Source organism: Macaca thibetana, chromosome 9 (assembly GCF_024542745.1).
Source record: "Macaca thibetana thibetana isolate TM-01 chromosome 9, ASM2454274v1, whole genome shotgun sequence".
Lineage (NCBI taxonomy): Eukaryota > Metazoa > Chordata > Mammalia > Primates > Cercopithecidae > Macaca > Macaca thibetana.
This window is the reverse complement of record NC_065586.1, coordinates 129,344,648-129,367,317: the sequence shown is the minus strand read 5'-3', so window position 1 is coordinate 129,367,317 and position 22,670 is coordinate 129,344,648. Positions and strand designations below refer to the sequence as shown.

The window sequence follows — 22,670 nt, the reverse complement described above, 5'->3', positions numbered from 1 at the left end:
TCTGCGCCAATGGGCTGTCCCCCTTGTAGGGCCCAGTGTGCTGACAGGACGTCAAGACAACACTGGGCCAGGGCCCTTACTCACCGGGGGAGTTCAGGGCCAAGACTGTGTGGTTTGTGGCCCGGGGCCACACAGGGGACCGGAGAGCAATCCCCAAAGGCGGCGAGGGGCACTTGTACTTTTATCACAGATGTGCCCCCATCCACATCTACAAATCAGTGCTGCCCAGGCCCCACCAGGAGCCCCTGTCCAGCCACTGCCCTCCGAGGGCCTCGCCCAGGCTTCCCTCACATGGTCACTCACCAGGACGGATGCACAGCAGCTGTTCTCCTCTTACCTGGTGTATTATAAAATCACATCCAGCTGTAAACACTTCCAACAAGGCAGAAGTGAGCAAGGGGAAAGTGGAACTCGCTGTGGACGCGGCCGCAGGACCACGCTTCTGCTCCCGTTGGGGTGCCCGGGTGGGTTTCACAGGTCGCAGTCCTGCAGGCTGAACCTGTCGCCTGGGCGCCCCGCACTGCCTGCCCCCCGGGCACTCTGAGGCAACGTGGACGGATGCTCACTTGTCTAAGTTTCCACACATGCAGTCAGGAGTCTGCACCAAGAATGGTCCATCGATGGGGGAGTTCTCCCCGGGAGGGGCTTCCCAGCCTCCCATTCTGGGCACTCCCAGACCTTCTGCAGGAAGTGCTGTCCTTGAGTCATTCTGTTTTGTCCCGAGGCTGCTGTGAGGAGGGGGCAGGTGAGCTGGTGCTGGAGGGCGGGGACCTGCGGGACAGCTTCAGTCCAGGCACAGCCGCAGGTCCCAGCTGCCCCACCTTCCCCGGCTGGAGAAGAGCCCCCAGCAGGCCGTGGGCAGTCCCGGCTCACGCACCGCCCAGAGGACACTGCAGGACCCCAGCATCCCCGCCTTCATTTTCACCTGTTCCCTCCTGCTTTCTAGCTTTGGAGTTCTTGTTAAGAGGGACTTGAACCACAAGGCTGTAAACACGACACCTGCATTCCCTTCCAATCCTTCCTGGTTTTCTTTTTTACACACAAAGCTTACCACCTTTACTGTTTCCAACTGGAAAACCAGTTTTTCCAACACTTTTTAAAAAACAAATGATCCTTTTATCGTACGCTGAAAGCCCTACCCACGACAAGCCCACTTCTGCATCTGACTCTGTTCACTGACCCTTCACTTACTTCCTAAACCGACCCTTTCGGTAACTTTCAGTGAAGAGGTGGCTTTAATAAACACATTCTCAGGGCCGGGAGTGGTGGCTCACGCCTGTAATCCCAGCACTTTGGGAGGCCAAGGCGGGCGGATCACGAGGTCAGGAGTTCAAGACAAGCCTGGATAACATGGTGAAATCCCGTTTCTACTAAAAATAGAAAAAATTAGCTGGGCGTGGTGGCGTGCGTCTGTAATCCCAGCTACTCAGGAGGCTGAGGCTGGAGAATCCCTTGAACCCGGAAGGTGGAGGTTGCAGTGAGCCAAGATCACGCCACTGCACTCCAGCCTGGGCGACAGAGCGAGACTCTGTCTTAAAAAAAATATACACATACATATACATATACATATATATAGAGAGAGATAGATATATACATACATATATATCTATTCTCCAGAAATCTCCAGAATCTTTGTGTGGTCATGGTGAGAGGCGCCACCACGATGTAAACACAACAGCTGAGTCCTCCAGGTAGGAGCCAGGTGCAATCCGCAAGACCGTGAGCGTGGGAGAGAGTCAGAGGCGCCTCCTCAAAAGGCATCCCCTGTCTCCGGCAGAGCGCACAGGCCCCAGGGCCCCGTGGACAGGGCTGGTCCCGGTGCAGGCAGGCCACTTCCTGCGGTTGGGGGGTGGTGCACCAGAGGTTGCCTGCAGCAGGAAGCCCCCGTAGAGGCCAGGGCCTCCTGTTCCACTTGGCAGAGACCCCAGAAGGAGCCCGGGGGCAGCATCAGAGCCTGGGGCCCAGGCAGGGGTGCCCAAGGGCACAGCAGCTGCAGGCCATTGGCAAGGCCAGAAGACGGTGAGTGGAAAGCTGGGGGCACGTGGAGAGATCCCAGGAAGGGGCTGTTCCGCGGGACTTCTTGCATTTGCCGTTTGTGTTTCATCCGGCGATTCTGAAACCAGGTTTTTATCTGCAGGAAAACCAAAATCAGAGCAGGGGTGAGACTAGGCCACCGGCCCACCCTTGCCCACCTCAGCCCGGCCCGCCTCACCTGGACCTCTGAGAGCTGCATCTCCCTGGCCAGCCTCTTCCGCTCAAGAGGGCTCAGGTACTGGTGGTGCTGGAAGACGCCCTCCAAGGTGCGGACCTGCTCCGTGGTGAAGGCTGTGCGGACACGGGGGCCCCGCAAGGTATTTGGCCCCTTACTCAACCCTGGCATAGAGGGTGAGAGCATTTGGCTGAGCCTGCCACCCCATGGGGCAAGCCCCGCCCACAGGTAACAGGTGAAGACAGCCATGTTGGGGGCTGGGCAGGGCAGATCTTCTCACCTGACAGTGACCAGCAGCCCTGCCGCAGCCTCCAGGTCATGTGCGTGCGGAAAGGGGCTGAGAGAGGTGACTCAGGGGAGGGAGAATGCTACCAGCAGCTTGGGCCTGCCCTCCGCTCGGCTGGCTCAGCTCACTCAGTTCGGCCCCATCCCACACTTCCCTTCCGAAGCCGGTTCCCAGGATGCCCTTTCTGCAGATTTCCAGGCAGGTAAGGTAGAGTCCATCACATGCAAAGGCCTGGGGACCCACCCAGGGAACTCGGTCCCTGTCCTGGGCTCCGGCTCCTCAGCCAGCAGAGCCCGGCTCAGTTAATCCCCAGGCCCACCTTGGTCAAGTCTGTTTTCTAATTTCTAAGTCAAGGAATGGGGGCTGGCACTAAACAACCCCACAAGGTGGTGTGTGGTCTGGGTCCCAGGAAGGAGGCCAACGTGGCGAAACGAGCTCAACATTCAACTCAAGTCTGACCCAAATGCTCACTGGAGTTTCTGCGGAAGGAAGCGTATTTTACAAAATCTGTCTTCACGTTAGCCTGAAAGCACATGGGAGACCCGAAAAGCAAATGCCTTGTGGCGGGGAGGGCTGTAGGACTGGGATCAGGAAGGGGGTTGGGGGACAGGAATGGTTGACTTTTTTGGGGTGGGGCAGGATAGCTAGCTGGGAAGAACATATTTAAATTTTCATTTCCCTGAAGTACAAAGTTACTCCATGAGGATCAGTCAAATTTTTAAAAATGAAAACTTATGTTAACCCCACTTTTGACCAAGTACTACCTTAAACCTAAAAGCGGCAACGATGTCACAAAGACTAAAACACAAACGCGGAGAACCTTTGTTCTCAGCAGACAACAGAGCATCTCCGGGCCACAGACCGAACTTCAGAGTTTCTGCAGGCATCGGGTCACCGCCGCCCCTACAGCAAACCTGCAGGCTCTTTAAAAGACAGCTGTGCTCCAGGTGGCCTGGAAGGGGCTTGAGCCTAGATGCTGAGCAGGCACTGGCTTTGCTGGGGGCAGAGGGGGCTTGGCAAATCGTCGGACCCCTGGAACTGGGTCCCGATGGTTGCGGGGCTGGAACACCAGGGGCACAGGTGCTCACGCCCGCGCTGTGTTTCAGTGAGCGCCCGGAATCAGGGCAGAGAGGTGCGGACAGGGACCCCTTGGACGGTCCCTCGGCACCAGGCCGCGGTGGGACACAGCTGAGGAACGGGGTGCCAAGGGAGGCAGAGGAGCCCACCGAGGGCTCAAGGAGAGAAAATCCCCGTCAAGGCTTTGGTTTCGAGGGAAGCTGCGCTCCAGTGAGGCGCAGGCAAGGCCTCCGCCGGCCCTCATGGAAACGTCCCCGGCCCTGACCTCGTCCGCCCCGTACCGCGGGGAGTTCAGCCGCCGGGCTCCTGGCCTCTCCCCCACTCCCATCTCCACCTGGGAAGGACCCCCGGCCTGGACCTACCAGCCACGGTCCTCTCCGGCGCAGGCAGATCTGAGGACGTGGCGGCCTCCTTGATGCTGATGGCCTGAGGGGGCTCCCGGGCGCCGGATATCTGGCCCGGGCCAGGGAGGCTCCCCGGGGAGACGTCGGCAGGCCTGGGCGAGGGGGTCAACCCTGAGCAGCTGCTCTGGGAGAGCCAGTCCACAGAGCCAAAGCTGGAGGGCTGCTGCTGGCCACGAGGTGGGGAGGAAGAGAGGCGCATGGCGGCCAGGTGGGCCGGAGGGAAGGCCGGGCGGGGCTGGCCAGGCGCAGGATCCACCTCCGGCCTCGCCGGGCGGCGGCGTTTATAAGCCCGGGAGGAGGGGGCGGGAGCCCGGTTTGCATACACGGCTAATGCCCGGATAAGCAGCGCCTAATTGCCTTCGATTCAGAGACACAAAGGAGACCGTTCACACCTCCCCGGCTCCTCCGTGTCTGGGGCAGGGGCGGGGCTGCGGGCCCTGGTTAATGGAGAGGGGACGGTTCGGCATCGGTCACCTCCTTTCATCTCTCCCAACCCCCACCCCGCGGGCCGAGGCTGCTGGAAGGTAGGAGGGTCCCGCTCCCACTCGGGCCTGCCCTGGGCGGTGCCCGGCGACCTCTCCTCTCCAGGGGGACGCTGGCGCCTGTGCCCAGCCCGGACACCCGAGGGCGAGCAGGCTTCAGGCTGGGAGAGTCAGGGCGGACTCAGCCGGTGCCCGCGTGCGCTGCGTCCAGGCTGTGCGGTCGCGCAGGAACCGAGGGACGCTTTCCGGGAAAGACGCGGAGGGCTCGGGGAGCGGCGCGCGGGGACGGCAATGTCGGGAGGGGCCTCTCGGGGCACTCGTCCGCTTCCAGCCCTACTCCAGCTCCTCTGGGGGACTCACTCCCGGGGCCATCGCAGCAGCCTCCGCATGCGGGCGCGGGCGGCTCCCTGACCCCATCCGGAGCTGGAAGGGCCGGAGCCACTGCCTCGCGCGGCGGGGTAGACACTCCGCTTCGGCTGCGGGACTGGCGCGTCCCCGCCAAGCCGGGCTGTCCCCACTGTGGCCAGGGCGGGGGCAGAGCCGCCGGGGACTGTGGAGCCCAAACCTCACGGGGACGCCCTGAGCACGGGCTCCCGGGACGGTCATCGCGACGCGCGGCCGCTGCTCCCACGAACCTCGGTCCCGAGTTGTTTGCGTCTCCGCGTCCTGGGCGTCCCCGGGTCGCCTGCGCCGTCGGGGTGGGGCACGGGGACCGAAGTGGCTTGGTGGGAGGCAGCCACGCCGCGAGCGTTCCCTCCGGCCTCGGACCAGCTTCCCGCGCGCCGGGACACACGGACTCGCGTTGCGCCCACGCCGAGGGTAGGACGGTGTCTTCCGCGCACTGGCTTGGGGTCCGCACTGCGTCTCCGGCGGCCGGGGTTAGGCGCGGGCGCAGGTCCGAAGCCATGCGGGGTTTCGGCGCAGACGGGGTCCAGGGAGCAGCCCCGACTCCCGGCCGGGTCCTGACCGCGGTTGCCTCAGCGCCCACCCCGCTCTCCGAAATCAGAAAGACCCGCGGGCCTCGCCCCACGGTTACGCCCAACCCGGCTATCCGCGCCTCCCGGGCTGAGAAAAGAGGGAGGAGCCCGGGAGGGGGGCGCTGGGGCGGGACCTCACGGGGAACAGGTGGGTCACAGGTGACGGGGTCGGGGAACGGACCGCGCCGCTGCTGACCCTGGTCTTCCTCGGACCCTGCCGACCCAGTTAGGCCACCGGGCCCTCAAGGGGGAGGCTGGCAGGGGTGGGGCGCTGGGGGCTTTGGACGTGGCCTCGGGGGTAAAACCAGGAGGGCTGGGGGGCCAGGAAGGCGGCCTAGACCCCGTCCCCACTTCATCTCCGGAGAGACCGGGTCACCCCCGGGAGAGGGGATTTGAAGCCACTGCCCAGGACCAGCAGAGTGTTCCGGCCAGGGGCAGCGAGGGCCCAGATGCCTACGGCCACAGGGCTGGCCCCGAGGATGCCCCATGAGGCAGGCACCCAGCCCTCCCGCAGTGGGGGCGGCCCTGCCACCTGGGAGCAGAGGCCCTGAGGGTGGGGGCTGCGGCGGGGCGGTGCCTCAAAGTGGAGCAAAACGCAGCACACCCTCACCTCCCACCCCGCCCCCCAAACACACACACAGAACTTTCGACAGGCAGGGAAAAGGCCCAGAAGCATCCCTTACATAAAGAGGAAACCACTAGCGTGGGTTTGTGAAACGCCAGCACCCAGCCTTCCACGTCTCCATCTCTAATTTCCAGGGGCCCGGCCCCGGGGTCTCAGCCACCTTCTGCACGTGGTTCAGCCCCCCCCCCCCCCCCCGCCGGCCCCAGCTCTGCATAGAGCTCCTCCTGCCAGTTTCCCAGCTCCCCCGCACCACCTCCACCTGAACCGCCCCTCCTCACCTTCACACGGCAGGGCCAGACAGCCCCTCGTCCTGGGCCCCCACCCCAGCCCCTTGCTGCGGCTTGGGTGGCCCCTCTCCCCTGGCAAGCGGCCCCACCGCCGTGGCTCAGGCTCCCCCGACTCCTGCAGCCCGGGCCTCTGCCTCCACCCTCCCTCCAGGGCCCGCGGAGGCTGCTCTGGCCCAGGTCTGGGGTCACCAGAGCCTCCGCCTCGGAGCCTCCGTCCGCCCCCAGCTCTGGGACGCGTCCTGATGCGCCGCCATGGGTAGGAGACTTGAGCGCTCCTCCGCCTCCTTCCTCCCAGCCCCTGGGGCAGCCCAGCCCCGAGAATTGCGCCCCGCACGCCGCACAGGGTGGTCCCCGCGGGCGTCGCCCCATTCCCCACCCTCGGGGTCCAGGCCGGGTTGCGCTGGGCAGGGAAGTCCCGCGTCACTCCCAGGCTGGCAGCCCCGCCCCCACGCACAGCCCGGAGCCCAACTAGTCCCCGAAACGGGCTCCCCCCGAGTCCACGGCCTGAGGACAGGCACCGGACCTAGCGCGTGCTGCCGCCGGGTCCAGACCGCCCTGCTCCCTCCGGCCCCGTCACGACTCGCCCAAGCCTCCTCCGAGCACTCTGAGACCACCTGAAGGGGAGGCCCCAATCCCTCCCCAACACCCACCCCCGCGGCCTCGGCCTCACTGACACCCTCACGTGCCCTCTTCCCCGTCCCCAACACCCTCCCGCTTCCTGCTCTCCTGGGACATCCGTGCTCCCCACTCCCTGAGACATCCTACGCTTCCCCCTCCGCGACACCCACCCTCTTCACCCTCCCCTAGACATCCACGCTCTCCTCTAGACACCCCCACACACCGCTCCCCGTCACCCCCACGTGACCCCTCCCTGATACCCCCACGCCCCCACCTCCATGTGCCCCTCTCCCCCACACCCCCATGCTCCATCCCCCTACACATCCTCGGGCCCCTCTCCCCGACACCCCCACGCCCCCTGCCCTACACATCCACCGCCCCACTCCCCAACACCCCCACGCTCCCGCTCCCCCTCCCCTACACTTCCAGGCGCCCCACTCCCCGACACCCCAAGCTCCCCCACCCCTACACATCCACACTCCCCACACCCCCAAACTCCCCTCCACTACACCTCTATGCCCCCCTCCCCGACACCCCCACTCTCCCCACTCCCCAACACCCCCATGTCCCCATTCCCCAACACACCCACGCTCCCCACTCCCCTTCGCTTGTCCACTAGGAAGTGGTGCTGGTCTGGTGCCTGGGGGCTGAAGAAACGCTAAACCGGCGGGCCGGGCTCGGTAGCTCAGGCCTGTAATCTCAGCACTTTGGGAGACCACGGCGGTAGCTCATGCCTGTAATCCCAGCATTTTGGGAGGCTGCGGGGGTAGCTCATGCCTGTAATCCCAGCACTTTGGGAGGCCGCGGCCTGTGGGTCACCTGAGGTCGGGAGTTCCAGACCAGCCTGACCAACATGGGGAAACCCCATCTCTACTAAAAATACAAAATTAGCCAGAGGTGGTGACACATGCCTGTAATCCCAGCTACTCAGGAGGCTGAGGCAGGAGAATCGCCTGAACCTGGGAGGCGGAGGTTGCGGTGAGCCAAGATTGCACCATTGCACTCTAGCCTGGGCAACAAGAACAAGACTCTGTCTAAAAAAAAAAAAAAAAAAAAAAAGCGCTAAGCCAACAGCACACAGGAGGCTAATCCTGCCATGCCCGCAGAGCAAGTTACTTATTTTGGAGACAAGCTTTCACTGTTGCCCAGGCCAGAGTGCCTCATGTGATCACAGCTCACTGCAGCCTTGACCTCCGGGGCCCAAGTGATCCTCCTGCCTGAGCCTCCAGTGAAGCTGGGACTACAGGTGTGTGCCACCATGCCCAGTTAATTTTTGTATTTTTTGCAGAGATGGAGTTTTGTCATGTTACCCAGGCTGGTCTCAAACTCCTGAGCTCAAGTAATTCTCCTGCCTCAGCCCTGCAAAGTGCTGGGATTACAGGCATAAGCCACCACATCCGGCCCCTAGATTGATTTAAACAGCCAAAATATACTCCCTGCACCAGATTAGAAAGCATTAGAGGTCCGGGGCCTGCATGTTCAGATTAATTATTCTGATACCGGGCTCAGGAGGATCACAGCACTTGGTCCCCGGCCCACTACCTGAGCAGGAAGGCAAATGAATTCTGCTTGGTGCCCCTAAATGGCTCCAACCCAGAGGTGCGTCCTTCCTCCAGGGCCGAGTGTCCAGTAACCCCAAGTGATAGAGAGGCACAGCCCCCACCCTTAGGGTGTTGGTGTGTTTGCTGGGATGTGGCTGTCGGGACCTGGGCTTGCCGTCAGGCATAAGCTTCTGGAGCGACAGGGTCATGTAGGGTGCCCCTAAGCTCTGTTTCAGACCCCACTGTGGCCCCAGCCCATGACTCTGACCTTTGGGGGCTGTGTATGTGAAGGGGAATGTTTGCAAGCTTGGCTCATCCAACACGTTTTTAGCAGCTTGGAGATTCTCAGGGAACACAGCAGGGTGGAGCTGATGCCAGACTTTTTTTTTTGAGACAGGTTCTCACTGTCACCCAGGCTGGACTGCAGTAACACAATCTGGGCTCACTGCAGCCTTGACCTCTTGCGCTGAAGCAATCCTCCCACCTGTTTCCCTGAATAGTTGAAACTACAGGTGCATGGCACCATGCCCAGCTATTTTTTTTATTTTTAATAGAGATGTGGTCTCACCATGTTGCCCATGCTGGTTTGGAACGCCTGAGCTCAAAGTGATCCTTCCGCTCAGGCCTCCCAGTGTTGGGATTATAGGCGTGAGCCATCAAGCCTGGCCTAGAGTGTCTTTTTTTTTTTTTGAGACGGAGTCTCGCTCTGTCGCCCAGGCTGGAGTGCAGTGGCCGGATCTCAGCTCACTGCAAGCTCCGCCTCCCGGGTTCACGCCATTCTCCTGCCTCAGTCTCCCGAGTAGCTGGGACTACAGGCGCCCACCACCTCGCCCGGCTAGTTTTTTGTATTTTTTTAGTAGAGACGGGGTTTTACCGTGTTAGCCAGGATGGTCTCGATCTCCCGACCTCGTGATCCGCCCGTCTCGGCCTCCCAAAGTGCTGGGATTACAGGCTTGAGCCACCGCGCCCGGCCGAGTGTCTTTTTTTTTTTGAGACGGAGTCTTGCTCTGACGTCCAGGCTGCAGTGCAGTGCAACCTCCGCCTCCCGGGTTCAAGCGATTCTCCTGCCTCAGCCTCCTGAGTAGTTGGGATTACAGGCTCATGCCACCATGCCTGACTAATTTTTGTATTTTTAGTAGAGATGGGGTTTCACCAGGTTGGTCAGGCTGGTCTCAAACTCCTGACCTTGTTAGTGATCTGCCCGCCTCTGGCTTTCCAAAGACCTGGGATTACAGACATGAGCCACCGCGTCTGGCCTCAGAGTGTGTTTTTTTTGTTTTTTTTTTTTTTGGAGACCGAGTCTGTGTCGCCCAGGCTGGAGTGCAGTGGTGCAATCTCAGTTCACTGCAACCTCTGCTTCCCGGGTTCAAGCAGTTCAATTCTCCTGCCTCAGCCTCCTGAGTAGCTGGGACTACAGGCATGTGCTACTATGCCCAGCTAATTTTTGTATTTTTAGTAGAGATGGGGACGCACCGTGTTGCCCAGGCTGGTCTCGAACTCCTGAGCTCAGGCAATCCACCCGCCTCAGCCTCCCAAAGTGTTAGGATTACAGGCGTGAACCACAACATCCGGTGCCTCAGTGTCTTAAATGAGGTGAAGCTTGCAGTCAGTTCTTGCAGGCGTGGTCTCACAGGCCTTCCCCTCAGACCTGGGCAAGCCCTTCATTTCCCCAGGAGCTGCCATTAGCATTCGCCGGACCTATTCTTCCGGATCCCCAGAAAGGCATGTGTGGGAGGGGCTGCAACCCTACCACCCACAGGGAACCCCTCAGGACTGCTGGGTGCTGGGCCAGTGGGGACCCCCAGCCCCATTTAGCTGCATGGCCCTGGGCAAGCCACTTGTCTTTCGGGATGGGCCCGCTAATTTGCAGGTATTGTTATGCCAGCGGAACTCCTACAGGCTACATTTGTATCTCCGGCTCCACCCAATCCCCCTTCTGACTCAGGGGTCCAGGGTGGGGCCCTGTATTGCTACTTGGAAATTGCTTCCTGGGCAGGTTTGCTTCGGTTTTCTCAAAATTGCAAGGGGCCTGCCCTCAGCCTCTGCCCAAGGGTCACACCACAGCCGCTCAGCGCCTCCCTGGGCCCACCCGGACCAGAGCCGCCTCCCTGGAGACAAAACCACATTCTCCCTGGAGCTGTGTGGCTCCTCTTCCTCTTTTGTCGCCCTGGACCTGGGAGCGTTCAGCCAGGTCGTTCAAGACTGCCCAAGGCTATGGGAGGACCTTGGGAACGCCCCAAGCTACTCCTGGGTCAAAGGGGTTCTCTGCTGGGCAGTGTGGAGGCCGCCACTCTAACCCCCATCCCTGGGGGCGGTCAGCCTCAGTTTTTCTACGGACCCGCAGCGGAACTCCCCCTCCCCCTCCGTTTTACTCAGTGGGGCTCCCCAGGAGGGACAGGGAGAGTCTGGTGTGGCCCTGAGAACCGGGTGTGTAACCAGGACCCGGCAGAAAGCACCACGCCCACCAGCCTCGAGCCTGGACTCCTGGGCCTACATCTGGACGCGCCCCACGGAGCTCTGTCCACACCTCAGAAGCGAGTGGGAGCTCCTCTCTGTGATGAGAGCATTACAACCCTGCCCTGATCTTTGCAGCCCCAGCGCTTCCGGGCGCCACTCCCTCCCCGCCTCGAGACCCGCACTCCTGCACAGCCCGGAGACCAGGAAAACAATCTTTTTATTGACGGGACACAAGAGCGGGGGTGGGAAGGCAGCAGGAGAGGGGAGGGCGGAGGGGCCTCGGCCTGGAAGGGAGGCTGGCCGCAGCCGGGACTCACTGGCACGGGTCCCTGAGGACCCCTCGCTCGGCGGCCGCGCTGCCCAGAATGAAGCCCACGGCCAGGGACACTGTCTGGTCGAAGGCGCCGCGCAGCTGCTCCACGTGCTGGTTCAAGGTCAGCAGCTGGTCGCGCAGCGGGCCCAGGATGTTCGCGATGTCGCCCAGGTGCCCCAGGGTCTGCAGCAGGGCGGTGTTCAGCGACGGGGGCGCGGCCGGAGGGGGCGCGCAGTCCTCGGGGCGGCCGGGCGGCGAGTCGAGGTCTTCACGGGCGGGGGGCGGCGGCGGGGAACCCGGACGGCGGAGGGGTGTGCGGTCCTCGGGGATGCAGGTGGCGAGGGCGGTCGGGGCGGGGGCTGGCGGGGATCCGGGGGCGCGGGAGGTGTCGGTAGACTTTGGCGGGGACGGGCTGAAGCGGAGCGTCCAGGCGGGGTCCGCGTCGGGGTCGCGGGCGGTGGGCAGCGGAGTGGCGTCTGGGATCGCGGAGAGGGCGGTCGGGCGGGGATTCGGGGGACGCGCCCGCCCCTCCCCCGCAACCCTCGGCCGCCCCCGGACCCTCCGCAGCCCTCGGCCCCATGCTGCCCCCCAGCCCCCCGCTTACCTGGTTCGGCCGGAGCTGGCGCGTGCGCGTTGGGGGCCGGGCGGCGGCCGCGCTGGGGGCGCCCGGACCCGGGGGAGCGGCGGCGAGGCCTTTTGCGCCCGTTGTCGCCCAGCAGCCCCATGAGCTTCCGTATTTGCTCGTCGAAGGGCCCGGGCGGCTGGCCCTGCGCCTCGCGAAACTTGTCCTTGAGGAACTTGTAGCGGCGGCGACACTGCGCGGGGGTGCGGCGCACCTGCTGCCGGGCCAGCGCGGCCGACACGCGGCGGTAGGTGGGCAGGGCCTGGCGGCGGTCCAGGAGCAGCGCGCGCCACACGGCCGGTTGCAGCAGCGTCCCCAGCAGCAGCTCCGTCTCCTGGGCGCTCCAGGGCGTGCGCTGCGCCGAGCCCGGGGACACTGGCAACCCGAGTTCCCCCAGCGCGCTGGGCGAGGCGGGCCTCCGGGGCGGGGTCCCTGGGACGTCTCCGGGCGGCCGCGGCTCGGGGTCGGGGCTGGCGGGCGACGGCGGCGCGGGGGGCGCGAGCGGGGGCGGCCTGCGGGGCCGCAGCAGCATCCCTGGGCCGGGGCGCGACGCGCGAAGATGGAGAGGGGGTCGGACGCCGCCCGGGCCGCCCACACGCGTTCTGAGCATCCCGCGCCGCCGTCCCGCCGTCCGAGCCGGGTCTACACGACCCTCCCACCGCCCCCGCCCCGCCCCCCGCGCCCCGCCCACCCCGTCCGCCGGGTCCTAAGGGGTCCGTTCTGACGCCGCGGCCGGGAAGACAGAGCAAAGCCTGGCTTCGGTCGGAAACAGAGTCCGCAGTGGTTCTGTCCTTAAAGGCGTTTAACGGAGGTGCCGCGATGCCTGAGCCCCGTTCGCTTTTAGCCGGCGCCGAGCCTCCCCCCGCCCCCGTCGAGATGTGTGCGGAGCCCCTCCCGCTCCGGAAGGCGCTGCCGCCCCCTTGTCCGGACCCCAGTGCTGCCCGCCCCCCCGCCCGGGCTCAGCACCTGCACGCGAGGGGTCCCGAGGACCGCCCGGGTCTCAGTGGGAGTTGCCAGGCCAGGGGCTGGGTGGAGGGAGAAGCCGCGCCAGCCGCGGGAGTGGGCGTCGGAATTCACGCGCTCTGCAGAAGGAACTTCTTAAATCTGAACTTCTTTCGTCTGGAGCGCGTCTGCAGCCAGGATCCCGGCAGGAGGAAATCCTCTTCCTCTTCGCCGCACGGCGCCGAGTCCTTCTGTCTCCTGGGTCTCCTCTGGGCCGTGGCAGCTTCTCGCGTCCTCGACACGGTTGAGGACGGGCCAGGTGTTTTGTTGAATGTTCCTCGACTTGGGTTTGCCTGGTGTCTTCCTGTGATCGGACTGGGGGGGTCGGTGTTTGGAAGGAAGGCGCAGGGGTGGGGTCTCGCCCTCCTATCCGGTGGCTCAGCACCGGTGAGGTCCGCTCTGTGGTTAGGTGGGGACTGTCTGCCCGTCTTGCACTGCTCAGCTACCGCCGCCCCATCCCTGCTGTGGTCACTGGTATCCGGTCCCTCCGTCCATCCCCAACCCCTGGGGAGAGGAATTAGGCCCCACCTCCTGGAGGGGTGTCTGTATTTTGTGGGATTCTTCTGTAAGGAGGTTTGTCTCTCACCTGTTGATTTATCTACTCGTTTATTTCTGCAGTGTGGGCTGGTGTGTATTTATTTTATCTCTTAGGTCATAACCCGATGCTGTTGTTATTTATTTATTTTAAAAGTTCTGTTTGTTTTTGTTCTTTTTTACAGATGGGGTCTCGTTCTGTCACTCAGGCTGGAGTGCGGTGGCCCAATCACAGCTCACTGTAGCCTTGAAATCTTGGGCCCAGCCGATCCTCCAGCCTCAGCTTCCTTGGTAGCTGGGGCTACATGTGTGCACCACCACACCCAGCTAGTTTTTTTTTGTTTTTTGTTTTACTTTTGTTTTTTTTACTTTTTGTAAGGACAGGGTCTTGCTATGTTGCACAGGCTGGGCTTGAACTCTTGGGCTCAAATGATCCTCCTGCCTGGGCCTCCCAGCGTGTTGAGATTACAGGCGTGAGCCCCTGTACCCGGCTTTTATTTATGTTTGCTCAGATTGTTCCCACTTTGGCCATTGAAACTCTTCTCACCTCTCCCTGTCTTCCTGTGTCCTTTTGAAACCCCCCTCCCAGCTCCCTGGCACTACAGGATGCTCCTGCCTCGTCTGGTCCTTTGCTGACCCTGGCCCTAGAATCAGCTTTTCAGACTCTTCTCGAGAAATCTGTGGTTCCTGGCCAGGCACTCATACACATGTCTCACACCTGTATTCCTAGCACTTTGGGAGGCTGAGGTGGGCAGATCTCCTGAGGCCAGGAGTTTGAGACTGACCTGGGCAATATAGTGAGACCCCTATCTCTGCAAAAAATTAAAAATCAACCAAGTGTAGTAGCAGGTGCCTGTAGTTCCAGGTACTTGGGAGGCTGAGGTGGGAGGATGTCCTTTTGCTCAGGAGGTTAAGCCTGCAGTGTACCGTGATCACCCCACTGCACTCCAGCCTGGGTGACAGGGCAAGACTCTGTCTTAAAAAAAAAGAAAAGGGGGGGCGGCAGGCATGGTGGCTGTAATCCCAGCACTTTGGGAGGCCGGGAGGATCACCTGAGGTCAGGAGTTTGAGACCAGCCTGGCCAACATGGTGAAACCCCGTCTCTACTAAAAATACAAAAATTAGCGAGGTGTTGGTTGTGCACCTGTAATCCCAGCTTCTAGGGAGGCTGAGGCAGGAGAATTACTTGAACCTGGGAGGGGATCTCAAAAAAAAAAAAAAAAGCCGAGTGCGGTGACTCAAGCCTATAATCCCAGCACTTTGGGAGGCTGAGGCGGGCAGATTATAAGGTCAGGAGATTGAGACCATCCTGGCTAACATAGTGAAACCCCGTCCCTACTAAAAATACAAAAAATTAGCCGGGCGTGGTGGCACGTGCCTGTAGGCCCAGTTACTCGGGAAGCTGAGGCAGGAGAATCGCTTGAACCCAGGAGGTGGAGGTTGTAGTGAGCTGAGATTGCACCACTGCACTCCAGCCTAGGTGACAGAGCAAGACTCTGCCTCAAAAAACAAACGAAAGATTTTTAATAACTGAGGGTTGGGGGTGCTAGGAGCATCTGATGGGTGGAGATCAGAGATGATGGTGCGCAGGACCCCAGGGTAGACGGTCCAGCCCGCAGTGGCAGCTGCAGTGCACAGCACAGCCCGCCATGATTCCGTCTGGGACAAAACCAGGACGTGTATGGCGTGGGCTGGCCGTGGATGCGCATGTGTGACCATCATTAAGATACACGTGAGTTCACATGACCTCTGACACTCGTCCTGCGCGGTTGGCTCCTTCTCGCCTCCCGACTTGCTTTTCTGGAACTGCTTTCTTGGACGGTGGGGAGGCCCGGCTCCTGCACTGGTTCAGCCCTGAGGTGCGTGGAAGGTGCCTTCAGAATTGCTGACCGCGTCCCTCTGAGAAGCAGGTTTGCTGCCAGAGCACGGTGTCTGTGTGTGGTCCTTGGCCCTTGCCTTGGTTTCCCCTGTTACTGAGGTCGGCCCGTCTCCACTCCCGTCAGCGAGGTGGCGTCACCCAGCTGCATCAGGGTCGCCTGTCACAGTTTCTGTGATTCCGCCCTGGGGTTCCCAACATCCTGCTTATAAGACAGATCTAGTTTTTTTTTCTTAAAAAGTTGTTACAAATTGTTGAACGTAAGTGTGCTGGATCTCGGAGTTCCAGCACAGCTCATAAAGACCCCCTTTTCTGAAAATAAGTCCAGAATTTGGGGGTGAGGCCCAGTTGAAGGCTGACCTTGGTCACACTGCTGCTGGTCATCGGTGACCGGCTGGTCCAGGGCAGACATCTGGCCCAAACTGGACTCAGCTGAGTGCTCCTCTAAGATTTTCCAAACTGAACCCAAGGAGGGACGTCCAGGCTCCATGAGTTTTTGATAAAGACAGAGAGTTATAGTTATGCGTCCATCACCCTGTACCACATAGAACGACTCCGTAGAAACGGAGAGAAGACCTGGCCTTTGTCAAATGCGATGTGCAAAGGGCAGATGGAGATGTGGAAAGATGCTCACATCATCGGCCACTAGAGAGCATCCAGCATGGCCGACACCAGAACACTGAGGATTCCCCGGGTGGGGAGACTGGGCGAATAGGTCGTGAGAGGCCGGCCGGCATGGTGGACACCGGAGCGCTGAGAACGTCCCGAACCAGCGAGGATGGGGCGAATCGGTCACTGGAGACCGGCCGGCATGGTGGACGCCGGAGTGCTGAGAAAGTCCCGAACCGGCGAGGACGCAGCGACAGGAACCCTTGTCGGTGCTGGCGGGAGTGCACGTGGTGCAGGCCCTGTGGGAAACGCTCTGGTGGTTTTTAAGAAAACTAAACATATTATTCCCGTGGGATCCGGTATTCACTGTCCTTGGTGTTTACCCAAAGGAGTCGAAGACTTGTGTCCACAGAAAAACCTGCACGCAACCTTTATGGCAGCTTTGTTCATCACTGCCGGAACCTGGACAGGGCTGAGAAGCCCCGGACGATGGTGCACTTGGGCTGCAACGCGCCTCGGCCCTTAATTCATGCAGCGACAGGGATGAATCCTAAGTGCGTTTTGCTGAGCAGAAGAGCCAGCCCCAGAGGCCACACGCTGTGAGTCCATTTATGGGACTCATTTATGGGACATGCTGGAAAAAGCAAAGCCATGGGGGGTGGGTGGGTACCGATCCGCGGTCACCAGGCTGGGTGGGTACTGATCCGTGGTCACCAGGGGCTGGGAGCGGGGTGGCCGCAGAGGTATGTGTGTGGATGGAGCCACTGCAACAATTTGCAAGTTCAGACCCACCGCAGGCCACAGCTTTGGGGTCAGGTGGGGACACTCACGTGCCTGCACATCCCTTGGAAACAGCTGTGTGTGGGTGTGACCTGTCAACAACAGAACCACCACACACTCCCCACAACGTGACCTGCCAACAACGTAACAGCTACACGCTCCCCACGGGCCTGCCGTGCCACTGCCACACGCTCCCCATAGGTGTGCTGTGGAGAAGCCAGGCCAGGAGGGGAGGTCCAAGTGCAGACGCACAGTGGGAATTCCCGCTGGCCTCGCGGCACGCTGTGGATGTCACCAACGCAGGAACAACAGGACCTATGCGGTCCGTGGGTGAGCTGGCGCGTCCTGCTTTACCAACAGGAAGCCAGGTCTCAGAGAAGGGACTCGCCCGCTTTCACTGTATGAGTAGCACTTTGGGGGTCTTCCGTGGGGCAACCAGTCATTCCCCAAGAGCTTGGACGCCGGTGCCACCTCTCACGTGGGTGATCCCGTGGCTAGGAGCTTGGGTGAGGACCAGGATCCACTCATTTGTGTCCCTCAGGACTGGGGCAGGAGAGGGTGGCTCTGGCTGGAGGTGCCAGGGCACTATATCTGGAGCGAAGGCCTGGCTCTTTTGGGGACCCTCAGTCGTTCTCCAAGTGGCACAAGCTGGTGCTGGGGAGGCCCTGGGCCAGGCTGGCTGGGCAACTCTCTCTCCACCCAGCCTGCTGTTTGGCTGCCTTGGGCTTGCTCCCGGCACGTTGGCCTTGGGGAGCTCAAGCCCCGTATGTGGTGGTGGTTCCTGGAACAGTGGCCACAGGCCCTGGCCAGTGCAGGAGAGGCTCACACAGGGCGGGAGGCCAAGGAGCGAGGCTCACGGGGTTGCTGGCTCTCAGCTCTCCGAGAGAAAAGTCCTGTGCTCGGCGGGGCTGAGTTTATCGGAGCCACTGTGGTGAGGGGTCTGGCCTGCAGGGCATGGGGGGCGACGAAGCACTCGTGACCAGGACCCAGGGCCCCCTTTCCAGGGCAGCTTCCGTCAGCACACGTGACTGGGACCCAGGGCCCCCTTCCCAGGGCAGCTCCCGTCCAGCACACGTGACCGGGACCCAGGGCCCCCGGCCGGGGCAGCTCCCGTCCAGCACACGTGACGGGGACCCAGGGCCCCCTTTCCAGGGCAGCTCCCGTCCAGCACACGTGACCGGGACCCAGGGCCCCCTTTCCAGGGCAGCTCCCGTCCAGCACACGTGACCGGGACCCAGGGCCCCCGGCCGGCGCAGCTCCCGTTAGCACAGCTGGACCCCACCATCTCGTCGTCTCCTCGGCTCTTCCTGGGCCTCCCTCCAGGCGGATCACCGCACCCGTTCACCGCGGGAACTTCCCGAGAGACCCATCAGCTCTTTCGCAAAAGCATCCGCAATTTACAACCCAAAACCATTGGAAGCCGTGAGCCCCTCCTCGAGTGGTGTCCACCAGCCTTACACTGTGACGGCCGTGACAGCGTCCTTTCCAGGGCCACAGGCCCCACCTGCGGGAGCTTCCCCTCCTGGCCTCCCTCTGCTGCGGTCAGAGCTACGGCGAGCTTGCGCCGCGGTGACGGGCGACCCGGCTCTGTCTTGCCCACAGGGCTGCCAGGTGGGAACCGGCTGGGTTGGGCAGAGTTTGGGGCAGGTTGACCAGGAACGGCCGTGGGTCTGTGCAAATAGCCTGAAAGAACTGACAGACGCCCGTCCTGATTCTGGATGAAGACACTGCACGCCCAGTATGAGGGCGTCCTTTTTGTGAATGGAGGGGCGAGCCTGGATGTGCGAGCGTGGTTTCGGGAGTCCGTTCTTTTAGGCTGTTTGCAGTCCTCACCAGAAGCGAGTGTTTCCTGCCCCGGTGGGTACGTTGGCTTGTTCGCACGGCCTGGGAGTTTTGGGGGCAGCTTTTCTCCTGGCAGGGCCCGAGTTGCGACACTCGTCTGGCAGACCCAGGCCTTTCTCTGCAACATCAGAGGGCGTCGCTGTGGACCGGCAGGTCGGTTTTCAGTCCTGGGCTGAGCACCTCTCGCACCTGGAGTCCTTGTGAGCGCCTGTAAGGGGCCTTCGTGTGGCCTTCAAGGAAACCAGCTCGACCTGCAGAGGTCACCTTGGGAACCCACAGAGTGGCCACACAGCAGCGGCTGGTAGAAAGGACTTTATTCAGAAATTGGTGCCAGGACAGGAGGGAGCCATGCGGACAGTCACGCTGAAGCCTGAGCCCGGTGCCCCTGAGGTCAGTCCTGACCGCTGGAATGTTGATCTGCACTGGGCACTATCTTTGTTAAATACAAAATCTGAAAATGCGGGCGTGGGTCTGCAGAACATAATCCTCATAGAAAAGCCTAAAAAAAGTGAACTGCATTTCGTGGCCAGGACGCCGACTTCCTCTCACGTTGCATCGAACCAGGGCCCGGATGTCTCCGGTGAATTTATGTGGGAAAACACGTCTTGACATTAAAAATGTAGCGATTTGTCACAAGTCACAGTTTTCCTAGAAATGCCACTAGCTGGCTGCTCTAAAGAATGGCTAATTCTAAAACTCAAAAGCACAACCCTGGGTCTTGTGATTGGCACCACGAGAGCCACACTGAGCTGGGGCGGTGCCTGGGGCTCTGGCCGCCCAGCTGCAGAGGCCAGTGTGGATCTGACCGTGCAGGTCTCCCATGGCCCTGGTCGGGCACTCCACACCAGCTGCCTGGGGTCCGAGAACCTGGGCGAGGGCTCGGAGCCATGGAGGCAGCGCACTTCCTGTCTCCTCTGGCGAAGCGTGAGTGCGTGGCGAGCTGTGGAGGCAGGGCTGCGGGCGTACATGCATGGCTGCTGGAGGTGGTGGGCGGCGGCGGCCCCTGGGGCACGAGATGGGTGGGGGCACTCTCAGGGACCCCCGCTGCAGAGCCTCTGGCTTGGACCTGCTATGAGTGTCCTTTCCAGGAAGCAGGGCCTTTGTCTGGGCGCGGCTGCCTCACCAAGGGCTGTTCTAAGCTTGGGAGCTCTGGGCCCTCGGGGAGCAGACCCAGCCCAAGGTGCCTGCTCCAGCAGCAGGCCTCGGGCACCTGGGGGTCTGGGCTGGGGAGGAGGGGCACCGGGCAGGGGAGGGGGACGGGGGTTCTGGGGCTGGGTTGTGGAGGGTGAACCCAGGCAGGGTCTCGGACGGGAGGTCTCGGAGCCCCGCGAGCTGTGGTTGGCATGCCGCTCAGAGGTCCGCTTTGGTCCTTCGTTGCTCAGCCCACCGAGGCTGGCTCAGAAACCTGCTTAGGGAGGAGCCACTCTGAAGTCTGTTGAGTCGGCGGGGGCGTCGCTGTTTTGTGGGGGCGTCGCTGAGAGCTGGGTAAGGGCCACTGATCTGTGTGTGAGGCGCAGACAGGCACAAAACTCCTGGGAAGGTGTCTTTCGTTTTCATTTTTAAATTTAACTCTTTAATTTTAGCAGAAACACGCAAACCTCCAAGACTCTTGTGCCCGTCCTGGCTCCGTCTGCTGGGAGGAGACCAGCTCTGCCTGTCCCTATGGGGTCCCCTGAGCCTCCACCTCCCGGCCCAGCTCCCCAGGGCTTGGGGGCAAAGGGGCCTGGATAACGGCCGGGCCTGAGATGTGGCTTCTGCCTCCCGGCCCGCCCCCCGCAGTTGGGTTTGGATCTGGAATTCCACACCAGGCCCAAGCTCGGCTACTGGAATGTGGCCTTCATCCTCCGTAGCTTGTCCTGGATCTTCCGTGAGTGCTTCTCGCTGGAGACCTGGTGGAAGTTGGCCCTGCTGTCTGCAGCCAGCGTGGAAATGTCGGCACCGCTGAAGCGGGCAATCCTCTGCTTGAGGTACGACTGGAGCTTGGGGTCGGGGCTGAAGGTGTAGGGGTTCTCCTGGAATGCGTGCACCTGGCTCACCACCTTCGCGATGTTCCTTCCGTTGGGGAAAGAAGAGACGTTAGTTTGCACAGGGAGGGGCGCAGCTTCCAGGCGGAGGGCGTCCCCCCGCGTTCTTAGGAATCATTTGAACTAAACCTTTTCACCATGTAAACACTGAAGGGTGTTTTCTGTATTTATTGGCGAGGCCGAACCTCATGTCACTGCTCAGACCTTTCCGTGTGTCTGACTGTCCATCCGCCCACGCTTCAGTCCACACACGCTTACGGAAACCCCGCAGGGTCAGGCTTGTCTGTGCCAAGCGTCCCAACAGGAGTCAAGCCCAGTTGGCTGCAGGGGCTGCAGCTGAGAGGACGAGGCAGGCAAGGAACTCTGCTGCCGTGCGGAGCATTCACATCTGGGAATCGCCGCGGCCCGGGCCAGGGCCGTGTTCCTGGGAGAGCTGGTTGTTGACAGTGACCAGCTCACCATGGGATATAACGGAGTCAACTGGCCAGTCAGGAACAGGAGCCCTCACCCGGGCCTGGGAACGCTGGTGCCACAGACGGACGCCCTGACCTGATTTTGGACGGAAACACTGCACACCCAGTGTGAATGACAAAGGGACGTGCATTACATCAAAGAAAAGGGCAAGCCTGGATGTGCACATGCGCGCACATGCGCGCACACACACACATGCACACATGCACACACGCCGCACACATGCGCACACACGCACGCACACATGCGCACACACGCACACACAGGCACACACACCTGCACACGCACACACGCACGCACACACGCACACACATGCACACGGACGCCGGGAAGAGCATGCCTGGTTGGGCTCTCAGAGGCACGTGGATGCTGGGACGGGCAGATCTGGAGGCGCTCACATAGGCACGTGGATGCCATGAAGGGCAAGTGCCAGTTTTGGCTTGTTTTCTTTCCTGATTGTGCATCACCTTATGTTTTGTTTTTTATTTTGAGACGGAGTCTTGCTCTGTCACCCAGGCTGGAGTGCAGTGGCGCGATCTTGCCTCACTGCAAGCTCCGCCCCCCGGGTTCCCGCCATTCTCCCGCCTCAGCCTCCTGAGTAGCTGGGACCACAGGTGCCGCCACCACGCCTGGCTAATTTTTTTTATTTTTAGTAGAGATGGGGTTTCACCGTGTTGGCCAGGATGGTCTCGATCTCCTGACTGCCCGCCTCAGCCTCCCAAAGTGCTGGGATTACAGGCATGAGCCACCGCGCCGGCTTTTTTTTTTTTTTTTTTTTTAAGACGCTGTTTCACTCTTGTCACCCAGGCTGGAGTGCAGTGGCATGATCTCAGCTCACTGCAGCCTCTGCCTCTCGGGTTCAAGTGATTCTCCTGCCTCAGCCTCTTGAGTAGCTGGGATTACAGATGCCAGCTACCACACCTGGCTAATTTTTTGTATTTTTAGTAGACACAGGGTTTCACCATGTTGGCCAGGCTGGTCTTGAACTCCTGACCTCAGGTGATCTGTCCTCGGTCTCCCAAAGTGTTAGGGTTATAGGCGTGAGAGCCACCATGCCCGGCCTACATACGGTTACAGGTGTGAGCCACTGTGCCCGGGTACAGGGGTGAGCCGCTGCGCCCGGCCCGGCCTGGCCTACCTAGGGTTATAGGCGTGAGCCACCGGGCCCAGCCTACCTTAAGTCTTTAACTTCTCTTTTGCTGACTTGGGTTTTCTGATCTCTTACAATGAGCATACACTTACGGCATGCTGTAAATGTTGTTTTTTTTTTTTTTTTTGAGACGGAGTCTTGCTCTGTCACCCAGGCTGGAGTGCAGTGGCCGGATCTCAGCTCACTGCAAGCTCCGCCTCCCGGGTTCACGCCATTCTCCTGCCTCAGCCTCCTGAGTAGCTGGGACTACAGGCGCCCGCCACCTCGCCGGGCTAGTTTTTTGTATTTTTTAGTAGAGACGGGGTTTCACCGGGTTAGCCAGGATGGTCTCGATCTCCTGACCTCGTGATCCACCCGTCTCGGCCTCCCAAAGTGCTGGGATTACAGGCTTGAGCCACCGCGCCCGGCCAAATGTTGTTTTTCGATTGGTGTCTGTCTAAGAAGGGGACCTTCACTTGTCAGGCTGGGGATCCACGGGCACCTG

The 22,670-nt window shown here is 61.2% G+C and overlaps 3 protein-coding genes across 3 annotated transcripts in view; all 3 read right to left on the bottom strand.

Moving 5' to 3' along the window:
- Nucleotides 1–164: 164 nt before the first annotated feature.
- Nucleotides 165–4,235, bottom strand: VENTX (VENT homeobox). Its single transcript, XM_050805540.1, has 3 exons — nucleotides 3,935–4,235; nucleotides 2,213–2,373; nucleotides 165–2,131 (listed from the first exon to the last, which is right to left on the bottom strand). Exons 1-3 carry the CDS (start codon nucleotides 4,173–4,175, stop codon nucleotides 1,751–1,753), a joined length of 783 nt encoding a protein of 260 aa, XP_050661497.1. The 5' UTR covers nucleotides 4,176–4,235; the 3' UTR covers nucleotides 165–1,750.
- A 6,930-nt stretch (nucleotides 4,236–11,165) lies between these two features.
- On the bottom strand, nucleotides 11,166–12,502 carry UTF1 (undifferentiated embryonic cell transcription factor 1). The gene is made up of 2 exons (XM_050805528.1): nucleotides 11,881–12,502; nucleotides 11,166–11,752 (listed from the first exon to the last, which is right to left on the bottom strand). Exons 1-2 carry the CDS (start codon nucleotides 12,428–12,430, stop codon nucleotides 11,277–11,279), a joined length of 1,026 nt encoding a protein of 341 aa, XP_050661485.1. The 5' UTR covers nucleotides 12,431–12,502; the 3' UTR covers nucleotides 11,166–11,276.
- Nucleotides 12,503–20,091: 7,589 nt separating this feature from the next.
- The window catches only part of KNDC1 (kinase non-catalytic C-lobe domain containing 1), a 65,144-nt gene continuing 62,565 nt past the window's right edge, over nucleotides 20,092–22,670 (bottom strand). The window contains exon 30 of the mRNA XM_050805554.1: nucleotides 20,092–20,593. Coding sequence (XP_050661511.1) covers nucleotides 20,362–20,593 — 232 coding nt within the window. The 3' untranslated portion in view covers nucleotides 20,092–20,361. The remainder of the gene's footprint in view (nucleotides 20,594–22,670) is intronic.